This window comes from Centruroides sculpturatus, unplaced genomic scaffold (genome assembly GCF_000671375.1).
Source record: "Centruroides sculpturatus isolate CEXI.00-Female unplaced genomic scaffold, Cexi_2.0 scaffold861, whole genome shotgun sequence".
NCBI lineage: Eukaryota > Metazoa > Arthropoda > Arachnida > Scorpiones > Buthidae > Centruroides > Centruroides sculpturatus.
In genome coordinates this window covers 340583-353457 of record NW_019385091.1, presented here as the reverse complement: position 1 = coordinate 353457, position 12875 = coordinate 340583, and the positions used below count along the sequence as shown (strand labels likewise).

The 12875-nt window shown below is 29.2% G+C and overlaps 1 protein-coding gene across 5 annotated transcripts in view; it reads right to left on the bottom strand.

The window, feature by feature from the left end:
- Window positions 1-719: 719 nt before the first annotated feature.
- LOC111634550 (thioredoxin-related transmembrane protein 1-like) overlaps window positions 720-12875 on the bottom strand; it is a 33116-nt gene continuing 20960 nt past the window's right edge. For all 5 annotated transcript variants that reach the window (XM_023379346.1, XM_023379349.1, XM_023379347.1 and 2 more), the window contains exons 5-8: window positions 11900-11945; window positions 8413-8514; window positions 8147-8254; window positions 720-1352 (exon numbers count right to left, since the gene is read on the bottom strand). In XM_023379346.1, the coding sequence (XP_023235114.1) occupies window positions 1194-1352; window positions 8147-8254; window positions 8413-8514; window positions 11900-11945 (415 nt within the window). In that variant the 3' untranslated portion in view covers window positions 720-1193. The remainder of the gene's footprint in view (window positions 1353-8146; window positions 8255-8412; window positions 8515-11899; window positions 11946-12875) is intronic.

Genomic DNA, 12875 nt, shown 5'->3' with positions numbered 1-12875 from the left:
TAATTTTGACATTATAGTTTTGATAGACAATTATTAGTACCAGTCGACCCCCCTATAACACTGTTGATTATTCCGTTTTATATGAATTACACGTTGTACGAGTCACTTAGATTTTACAAATATGTGAACTGTTCACAGCCCGGCACACGTATTTGTAAAATCTAAGTGGCTCATACAACATGGAATTTATATAAAATGGAATAATCAACAGTGTTATAGGGGGGTCGACTGGTATCACAATTTCAAAATCAACTCCCAAAATGAAGGTCAGGTGCTGCAGATACCCTTTCTTATAAGGAACGGTTATCCATTCTTAGTTTTGCAATGATGATGATAAAAATCATATTTGCTAAAGGTATGAGTTGAGTATAAAATAATGGCATTTAGTTCCTATAGTCGGAGAATAGAAACTTCCATACTTTTCATTATAACAATTATAATAATAGTGGTTTATAACTTTGTACATTTGTACATTAAAATGAAAAAAATAATAACCCAAAAACAGTTTAATTATAAATATTTACTGTATATTTTCATTAATTCAAACTACAATATAAGTAAATTCTAATGTCAAAAGAGATACAAATTAAAGAAACAAACTGATTACTAAATTGTTAAGAAAGCATGTTAATTATTATTTGACAGTTTATTTATACATGTAATTTATTATAAAACATCAAAAACTTTCAACAGTTTAATGTACAAATATTTTAAGCTATTGAAAATTAAAAAAAAACTACACATTCTAGCGTAAAAAATATCAAAACTTCATCAAATCGGATTTAAATGCTAATACGCTCCAAGTATGCAATATAATTTTTTACCTATTTATTCTTCTTATCTGCTTATAAAATATTTGCTTATGTAGTTTTATGTAAAAATATTTATACGTTGTGTATATGGGTGTATATACATAAGTATAAACTTCATAAATCAAAAATTAAATATTGAGCATTTCATCTGAAATTGAAATGTTTTGAAATCAAATTAAATAAACGCACACCACAGATAATAACTAAAACATTTTGACTATATAAAACATAAGTAATGTATTTAAATAAAGTTTTTTTTAAAAAAAATTAAGAACAATTTGTTATGGAAGAATATGTTTCGATCCGAATTTCCCGTGCAGGAATAAGTTTCGTGTATTCCGTTGCATATATTTTAATACTAATTTTAACTGTTCTAAGAGTTCAGTCTTCGCTTTTGTCTTCCATCTTTCTCTTCCTCAACTCCTGATCTCCCAATTTGGCATCTTTAACTTTGTCTTTTACGTCATCTTTTGTGTCGTCTCTTATGTCGTCTTCGTCATCGTTCTCAGATTCATCGTTATCGTCGTCTCCGTTCTCTTCCTGTAATATCTTTAATATTAACATCACATTGCAATAACATACTACTAATTTATTATAAATATATTCACTTATCAAAGAACATTTAAGGTTAGCATACTTCAATTGTTTATCTTTAATAGCAGTTTATGTAACACACGGCATTGGCATAAACACTTTCTGAAAGATTAAAGAACTCTTTTAAGTTAGAGAAGGTGTATGGCTATCTATTCACAGTACATGCAGAGAAAACAGAGTGGCCAGTTCTGTATTATTGTTGAATTATCATTTGTTGGAAAAAAAAACTGGATCTGCAGAGTGAAATGGGAAAAAACCACAGATAATAAACTACCAAGTGGACCATTCATCTTAGTCTACTTGGTAGTTCAGCATTATAACACTTGAAAATCAGACACTCATGAAACCTTTGTAAGCAGCAAAAACAATTTAATTATAAACATTTTTGGTCATTTTTAATGATTATCTTTGGCTTTGCTGCTAGGTTTTGCGAGTGTCTAAATTTCTATAATCGCAGTTTCTATTTCTACTCGAAAGTTTTAAAATGATAAAAAAAAAAAAAGCATAATAAAACTGATCAATTTTTTTTTGTTTTTTTATTTAGTTAAAATAATTATACTAATGCATCTCTTTTATTAATGATATAACTTCAATGTTAATCAAATGGTGCAGCTGATAACTTACAATATAGTGTTAAATAGGCAAAAACATATTCCAAATTTTAAAAAACTTCACAAAGAACTGGCCGATAATTAGAAGTAAACATAGTTTAAAAGAATTTATTATACTATTTAAAGTAAAATGTATCAAAAATAAACAATATATTATAATGGACCAGATTCTTAAAGAATACACCACAACCTTGTCACACACAAGTTCAAAAACATGAAAAAAAGTGCACTTTATATTTAAATTAACATGATAAATATTTTATAGCAACCTTTATATAGTTCAGTCAATGAATAGGTAAGTTCTTTCCATCTTTTTGTATATACATTTTTAGATATTCAATTTCTCCATGAAGATTACTAATACATATAAAAAAAATGTGGCTAACCTACTGGCCTATTAAGTATTGGCCTATTTGCATATCGAACAAATTAGTCTCGCTGTTTTATTTTATTCATAATCAGAATGTTAATTTAATATTGACCTATGTAAGGAATGGAATTAATATTTCCGAAAAAAAAAAAACTACTAAAATGTCTGTTTATTTGCATACAATTTAATCATATTCATCGATGAGTAGCGGTTCCTCGAAAGTTAATGTCAGACAGTTTGAGACAATTAAGTTAAATCTCACATGTAATTAAGTTTTTAATGAACTTTTAGAAAGTAAATATCCTCTAAAAAAGTCAAGGCCATTAATATGTTTTTAGTATTTTCCACGAATATGTAGATTAATTTTAATACTTATCATTTAAATCTTGAGATAAAAAATATTTGTGGTAAGCATTAGACATTTCCATAAAGTAATATTTCAAATGTATAATGAGTTCCAAAGTTGCTGGTGCACTTTTTTTCAAATGTCAGAGACACAAATGAATCCTTTATGTTTATACTTCTTAAATGTATAAAGAGGATGGCCTAATATTACCTAATACTAATTCTTTTAATTTCATGAGTAGAATTTTCACGGTCCCTTAGAAAGATCTCTGGCAAAATATGGAAGACCTCCATTCCCCATTGAGTCAAACTAGAACAGACAGGTCCTATTCTAACATTAAATTAATAACTCTGAGTCCACAGGAATTGCCAGGTAAATGCATTAAGTTCTACATGATTAATACATTTTGTCAATACAAATATGTCGCACTAACCTTGTATAGCTTTGCAGATAATACTTAGAACATAACACTAACATGTTCAACCCATTTCTAGGGTCTTTTTCAGGTGTTCTATAAATTTTTCTGATGCAATATGAGTTCTATTCCAATTTTTAAATGTTCCAATTTCCAATGCTTCTATCTGTGAAAATTTATTTTTTAAAATTTCAAAATTTAAATCTCCAAAAGACATATGCCTGCACTGGCAGTTATAGTTTAAAAATTTGCAGTCTGGAAGCGTTAGAAATTTTTAAAGCGGACTGCAAAGGCCTGTCAATCAATTTTAAAGAAGAAAAACAACTATCGAGAGCATGGCAGACTATTTATGACACAATGCTATAACTGCCAGAAGTGCAGGCTACATCTTTTGGAAATTTAAATTTTGAAATTTTAAAACATAAATTTTCACAGATAGAAGCATTGGAAATTGGAACATTTAAAAATCAAAATAGAACTCATATCGCACCAGGAAAATTTATAGAACACCTGAAGAAGACCCTAGAAATGGGTCAAAAATATTAGTGTTACATTCTAAGTATTATCTGGAAAGCTATACAGTCGACTCCCCCTATAACACTGTTGATAATTCTGTTTTATATGAATTCCATGTTGTACGAGTCACTTAGATTTTAAAATACGTGTGCCGGGCTATGAACGGCTCATGCATTTGTAAAATCTAAGTGACTCGTACAACATGGAATTCATATAAAATGGAATTATCAACAGTGTTATAGGCGGGGTCGACTGTACAAGGTTAGTGTGACGTATTTATATTTATTATCGCTTTATTCGTTGGATGGGTTTCATTTTGTCAATGCTAGAACACTCAAAGAGCCCACCTTTTTCAGAGTTAAACATTTTCAGAACATAAATTCCATAATCAGAATCAACAAACAAGAAATGAAAAATAAACATCAATAACTTGTTCTAAAGCTTTTTGAGCATTTAAAAGTTTAAACATTTGTTTGAAATTATGACATCCTAACACTTGATTGAAATGGCAGTTTTAAATTGCACAATAATATGCAACACTTGAAACTGGATTTAACTAAGTACAAATAATGAAACTACACCAATAATAATCAACATATAACATAATTTAATAAATAAAAATGATTTACAACAATTTTTAAATTGTTATCACAAGGTTGAATAGCAGTCAAACGTACATTTGAAAATCCTAACATTACTTTAAATAAAACGGAATAATTACTTCATTGGTGGACGTCAACAACAATGTCAAATAGAAATTACAAATTGTTAATACAAACATAAATCACCTGGTGTGTATTCTGAATCTTTGGCATTTTCTAATAAAGAGAATACAGTTGAGTTTCTCATGTAAGAGATTGTAGGAGATGGTAACTTTGTTTGTTCCCACAGTTTGTAAATCTTGGAGAGATGTTGGTTAAACCTGACAACTTTGTGGGTTTTAGATTCATCCTTATCATATAACCAAATTGATACTTAAGGATAAAATTTTTGACAATGCTTGAAGGATTTTCATGTAGTTTCACTGTATTTGTGATATAATTTAGTTCAATATCTCTGTTGATGATGTTGATAGAGTGGGAGAAAGCTCTTTTGACCAGAGTTTTGTAGGCAGATGTTTTAAATAGATAAGGATTTTCTGTAAAATAAATAGTGGCTTGTACTCTGATTTTCTGTAAACTTTAGTCAAAATGTAGTGGCTATCAGTGAGTGTGAAGGATGTCCAGGAATTGAACATGATGGTGTTGCTCAAGTGCTCAAGACAGAGGTAGAGGCTGTAGGGATTGTTGTCATTGAATGTTAAGAACTGGGGAAAATTCAGTCTGTCACCAGATGAGATCATATAATGAATGTAAAAAACAATTTGATTATTAGCAGATGGGAGAACCTCTTCAAGGTGACAAAGAACTAGTTCACAAAGGCCGCTAGATACTGGGTTGCCTGTAGTGAAACATATGTATGCTTCAAGGTTTATCAAAAATATCATCTTTAAATAACAATCTGATTACACAACTAAGAAGGATAAATCTAAAACCCACAAAGTTGTCACGTTTAACTATCATCTTTCTAAGACAGCATTAGCAATGTTTTCAACCAAAAATGATGTACAGATTCTTCTCAATGAAGCCAGTCTATACAGCCAATTTAGCAACTGAAACATCTGAAGAAACTCAAACTTTACAAAGATACTATTTGGAACACTGCAATAAATTAAGCAGAGATGTTATCTAAAGCTCTGAGTCCATCCTCGAGTGCACCTGTAATTTAAATTTTACCTTCTCCTATATATTTATATATTATTAATAAAATTACACTATTACTGAGCTTAAAGCACCCGACAGTTTAATAATTTCATAATAAACTGATCAATTTTTCTAATAGTTAATTCATACAATTGTAACCTGTATTTTCTCATCATAGGTGCAAAGCAAAGCCTCTTTCAATATCTTCTACGCATAAAGTCATGTGTCTGAGACTGATCTGTTGAAGTTCAATAGTAAAATTTTTTGTTTCAAATTGAATTCTTATCACGGTCTTATTTCCATTACCCACCATAAATACAGACTAAAAATTATAAAAGCCAAGCATTNAAAAAAAACTCTAATATTACCTTTTTGACAATAATATTGCACTCACGCCTTTCAAGAAACACAAGAATTGCTAAAATTCCTAGTTAACAGCTTACCAGTCTGACTAATTGTGTGACAGAATCAAACACAAACAAGCACAGACGCGGCGCGTTCGTATTGCATGTTTGAACAAGACGCCGACAAGTGAGTAACTCGTCACAAAAAATTGTTTCGGTTTAGTATGTACAGTACTACTAATTTATTATAAATATATTCACTTATCAAAGAACATGTAAGGTTAGCATACTTCAATTGTTTATCTTTAATAGCAGTTTATGTAACACACGGCATTGGCATAAACACTTTCTGAAAGATTAAAGAACTCTTTTAAGTTCACCATTAAAATACATTACAGAGAGAAGGTGTATGGCTATCTATTCACAGTACATGCAGAGAAAACAGAGTGGCCAGTTCTGTATTATTGTTGAATTATCATTTGTTGGAAAAAAANCTTGTTCTAAAGCTTTTTGAGCATTTAAAAGTTTAAACATTTGTTTGAAATTATGACATCCTAACACTTGATTGAAATGGCAGTTTTAAATTGCACAATAATATGCAACACTTGAAACTGGATTTAACTAAGTACAAATAATGAAACTACACCAATAATAATCAACATATAACATAATTTAATAAATAAAAATGATTTACAACAATTTTTAAATTGTTATCACAAGGTTGAATAGCAGTCAAACGTACATTTGAAAATCCTAACATTACTTTAAATAAAACGGAATAATTACTTCATTGGTGGACGTCAACAACAATGTCAAATAGAAATTACAAATTGTTAATACAAACATAAATCACCTGGTGTGTATTCTGAATCTTTGGCATTTTCTAATAAAGAGAATACAGTTGAGTTTCTCATGTAAGAGATTGTAGGAGATGGTAACTTTGTTTGTTCCCACAGTTTGTAAATCTTGGAGAGATGTTGGTTAAACCTGACAACTTTGTGGGTTTTAGATTCATCCTTATCATATAACCAAATTGATACTTAAGGATAAAATTTTTGACAATGCTTGAAGGATTTTCATGTAGTTTCACTGTATTTGTGATATAATTTAGTTCAATATCTCTGTTGATGATGTTGATAGAGTGGGAGAAAGCTCTTTTGACCAGAGTTTTGTAGGCAGATGTTTTAAATAGATAAGGATTTTCTGTAAAATAAATAGTGGCTTGTACTCTGATTTTCTGTAAACTTTAGTCAAAATGTAGTGGCTATCAGTGAGTGTGAAGGATGTCCAGGAATTGAACATGATGGTGTTGCTCAAGTGCTCAAGACAGAGGTAGAGGCTGTAGGGATTGTTGTCATTGAATGTTAAGAACTGGGGAAAATTCAGTCTGTCACCAGATGAGATCATATAATGAATGTAAAAAACAATTTGATTATTAGCAGATGGGAGAACCTCTTCAAGGTGACAAAGAACTAGTTCACAAAGGCCGCTAGATACTGGGTTGCCTGTAGTGAAACATATGTATGCTTCAAGGTTTATCAAAAATATCATCTTTAAATAACAATCTGATTACACAACTAAGAAGGATAAATCTAAAACCCACAAAGTTGTCACGTTTAACTATCATCTTTCTAAGACAGCATTAGCAATGTTTTCAACCAAAAATGATGTACAGATTCTTCTCAATGAAGCCAGTCTATACAGCCAATTTAGCAACTGAAACATCTGAAGAAACTCAAACTTTACAAAGATACTATTTGGAACACTGCAATAAATTAAGCAGAGATGTTATCTAAAGCTCTGAGTCCATCCTCGAGTGCACCTGTAATTTAAATTTTACCTTCTCCTATATATTTATATATTATTAATAAAATTACACTATTACTGAGCTTAAAGCACCCGACAGTTTAATAATTTCATAATAAACTGATCAATTTTTCTAATAGTTAATTCATACAATTGTAACCTGTATTTTCTCATCATAGGTGCAAAGCAAAGCCTCTTTCAATATCTTCTACGCATAAAGTCATGTGTCTGAAACTGATCTGTTGAAGTTCAATAGTAAAATTTTTTGTTTCAAATTGAATTCTTATCACGGTCTTATTTCCATTACCCACCATAAATACAGACTAAAAATTATAAAAGCCAAGCATTGGCATGGATTAATGCTCCATATAATGACAAACTTTAGTGTTATTTCACTTTTTTATGGTAGGTACAGTGACTAAATAAAATGACAATATCTAAAAACTCTTAATATTTATATTCCTATATTAATAGGAATATAAAAACTGCCAATTCATTTGAAATTTTTTCTACCAATATAGTTTCATTTAAATTTTAATATCATAAAACAGTTGCTAAATTTTTATGAATGCAATAAGTGCATACGTTACCTCAGATTTCTCGTCCTCTTTTTCTGAGGATTCGCGTTGTGGACTGTCGGGAACGGACATCATCGGTGCTTTGGCAGGAAACATTAGATCAATCATACAAACAATTATCTGTAATCAAATTATATTTTAACATGTCAGGTCCAATGTTTAAAGTTTAATAGACTGTTCTATATCAAAATGTTTGAAATTTTTCTATAAGTTTAATCTTCATAACCTAAAAGCTATTTGGTTAAATAAACTTTTTATCAATAATAAAATATGCTTACCAATCCAAGCAATGCTCCTATTACTATCGTTGCCAATGCAAAGATAATATAAGATCCCCAGTATGGTATTCCATATTCGTCTACAATTTTATTATGGACAGTCTAAAAATAAAATGGCTTATTTTAGTAACTATCTGATTTGTTTAATACAATATTAAATTATTACATTATAAATTATTTATAGTATAAACAATATTCTCTACTTTAAATTCTCTATTCTAATTCTCTTTTATTGGATATACATTATTTAATTATGTGATAAAAGTAATTATAGAATCAATCTGTAAAACTGTGAGAATCTGGGATTTAGGAGAAATCTTAAAATGTTATTTTAAAATTTAAACTTGATGAAAAAATTATCAGTCTTTGACTTCATCTGACTCAGAGAGAAGAATATTTAGTTCCTCTCAAAACAATAGTTCCAGAGTGGTAACCTGCCAAACTATCCTTACAATCACTTGACTTCCTTTCCTGGATGGAAGCATAGCGTGACATCTCAATAATCCTATTGGATGTCAAATTTGTATAAAAGGGTAAAGGTCACTTCTAGCCTTGCTCTAGTCTTGTTTCATGTGCTACGCTTAAGTCCATCAAGGCTTTAGTCATCGTTCCCATTTGGTGCCCTCGCTGCGTATCTGACGAAGTAGTAATCCTCCTCTGAAGACTCTAAATATATAATCCCACAATCTAATAGACTCTCTCTATTTGTTATGTATGGATGTCAGGTAATATAACCACTTTGTTTGTAAACTCTCTTTCAATAGAAGTACAGGTTTGGATGTAACGTCCTCATATAATTAATTGTTGGATTTATCCTATATGTTAACTTAGTAATCATTATTATGTACTCAATCTTTATTATAATCTCATAAAATAAATATAGTTATTTTCTAAACTGTCAAAGTTAGTGCTTAACTCCATCGTTGGCTCATGTTATAGTAGAAACGTTTGAATATAATATCTTCCTATAAATTCTGGTCAAGTTTGAATTATATCTTCAACCGCTTGGAAGGTAAGATAATTTTACACGTCTTAATCCACAAGTTTAGACTAAGTGATGTGAGGATCCTGACTGAGAGAAATCTTACCAATCTTCCTCTTAATCTTTATTTCATACCATCCTGATAATGAGGGGGAGTTAGACCGGAACAGACACCTCTGTTATTTACATGTCTATATATTAAAGGCAATGAGAACATAATTTTGTTTTATTATTTAGCAAAACATTTTTAAAGCACAGATATTTACAGAACAATGGTTTACAATTTAATAATATATAATTACATACACCTTATACACTTTTCCAGCAGATAAATTTAAAACATATGATTGGTAAGCCTTCTTCAGATTACAAAACAAAATTTAAATACAGATTCTATTTTGGAGTAAAATATTCTTTGATGTAATTATATTTTTTAAATCATATCAGATATTGGTTTTCCAATATAACAAAAATCACAACATAAAATTAAATCTTAATTGCATTTTCAAATATTATGATCTGGGAAGTGATGTTAATAATGCACATGCATGTGGTTTGTTTATACAGATAATTTAGGTTTGTGGTTTGTGTATGGGGCCAGAAATCTTCACGGGTTTTTAGCTTCATATTATTATCTGTATTAAATGCTTATTTCAGGTAGTCAATTATTTAAATTTACCACAAAGGAATGTTTTTGTCCTGTTTTAAGACGGCTTCAGCTTCCTAACAAATATAAGATACTGTTAAAACCAAATTTGAACTTTCAAATCATTTTCGACAGATCAAACAATACTTAAAATGACACATTTTTATTCTGAGTTGTAAAAACAAGCCATGCACATGTGCAGTATTAATATTGATTTCCAGATCATCTGAAATATTAATTTTTCATTCTTTTCTTATATCAAATTGCCTCCTTCATTTTTCTGTCTTGGAAGTGTAACTATATTCTCCCAATTTCTTTTACCTAATACTTCTGTCCATTTGTCTCTAATTTTAGAAAATCCTGTGCACTAATGATGTTTAGATGCTTTGTTTTTTAATATGTAAATGAAACATTGCTCCAGAATTCTTATGTTCTAAATGTCATAACACTTCTAAATACTATGGATTGTTCCTTTGTGGTAAATTTAAATAACTGGCTACCAGAAATAAGCATTTAATGCAGATAATTGTATTTTATTTTATGATCAGATAATTCTTGTATTTCCTTTTTTTTTTTAATTGTGGTGTCAAAATTTAAATAAATAAATACAGAATACAAATTTTACTTTTTTATACATTAACTGATACATTAACGTAAGTTCTATACAATATTTGAAATATAAAAGATTAATACACAAACTGAATGAATTTCAGTTTCTTTAATAGTCAAAGAAAAATTAAGTTAAATACAATTAAAATTAACTATTTCCACAGAAAAACATTAAAAATTAAATGTTTAAATAAAATAAGGAAAAATCTTAACATTATAGAAAAACACATTTTCATGTAATGTTAAGATATCATCTTTGTCATAAAAATCATAAAAGCATTCATTTTCACACTAGTAAATGTTCTAGGAAAAAACTAACGGAATTCCGCAAAATAACATTTGCAAATTGTCAAAATCTGTCAATGCAAGAATTATTTGTTACATATAACATATTTATTAAACACTAGCTGTGGCTCAAATGTATCTATTATAAATGTATAACACTCCCCGCGGAGTGGGGAATTCAAAAAATTCCTTCTTTACTGTACATTCTCTTGACGTACCCTATTAAAACACAATCAAAAATGCAAAAAACTGCATCTAAAATAGTATAATAGAAGACCAGTTCTTCATGGTAAGCCTTAATTTTGTTCCTCTCCCCTGTGGGGGGAATTTCAACATCTATATAATATAAAAACACGCACGTATTCGAATGCAATGTTGCGTCAAAATTTCAAAGCAATAAGTTAAGAACTTTCAGAGATTTAAGATTTTGAACAAACGAACATTTACATTTTTATTTATATAGATTTGATAAAATATTTCAAATTAAGGAAACAGTGCCAAGATTATAAATTGTGAATTGAGTTTAATTTTTTTGAATTCAAGACAAATCTATGTGGACAAGATTCATGGAATTACAATTGAATTTTAAAACAGATAGTAAATGAATAAATCAGTCCTGTTAGTCCTTTATATGGTCAAAAATAAAACAGAAAATGAATCTAGAATTTCCTATTCAAAATATCATCCAATTTTTGTTACCAACTTTATAATCTACAACCTTAACAAATGGCAATTAAGATTATATTTAAAGTTAAGATGTATGAATTTTATTTCCTTGTTTCATTTGCCATTCATCTATCATATGAAACATTAGCATTAATTGTAATTATATAATAAAATGTGTTGTTGTTATGGTTTGAATTTCAGAAAAGAAGACTGTTTCCACTTTAATTTTAAATAATAAAACTAGTTAATGTGTGTACAGTAGATAAAATTATTACAAGAAATTAATAAATTTTACTTACTCTAAGAGACATTGAGATTTTGAAAAAATATGAAACAATAGACATTCTGAAATAAATAAATAAATATATAAAATATTTTAAAATAAATAATAAAGATTACATATACAGAAAAGCATTGATTATCTGATATCGATCAACCGAAACGTCAATTAACCGAAAGCTTTCCAGTCGGCAAATTTAAATTTCCACTAGTGATGTGGCACTGCAATCTTTGGCTGTCTTGGGCTACGCCAATATTATTTTTGTTAGTGTGCGTGTTTTAGCTGGCAGCACTGGTGCGACCGTGAGAAGGTCACACCAGTGCTGCCAGGATTTGAACGAATTTCAACATGGGATAGGTTAATATATTTTTTTGTACACAATTGGTTATCCAAAAATTTGATTTTCCGAACAACCCCAGTCCCCAATTGATTCGGATAATCGATGCTCTACTGTAGTTACAATTAATTGAATAAGAAACATTTTTTATATACTCAATTATATTCTAATTACATTTGAAACACTAAAGATCCTTAAAATCTTATATATAAAAATCAAGACAAAACTTAGTATCAATCATAGTTAAATACTTTTAAATCAAAAGTGTTATGGTAATGATATTTTAAAGCCATTTAAATGTCTATCATCATCAAAATATCAGCATCTGCAGTGTGAAAGAAAGTAATGATAAAATCTGGCATTGAATGAATTAACATTTCCTGCAAAATTAACAAATTAATATAACTTCATAATCTGCAGCAGTCATTTAAATTGCTTCACATTTGAAGAAATGTATTTCATTTCTTATCAAATAAAAATCAAAATAATACAATGCATACATTTATTCCTCAGAAACACATCATCTTAACATAAATGCGTTCAACATATTAAGGAAGTATCCCTAACTATCAGCTTTAAAGGACAATATAATTTACCATATAAGAAGCATTTCTCCAGATTTGTTGCATTCTGAAAAGGCGCATACCATGTATCACAC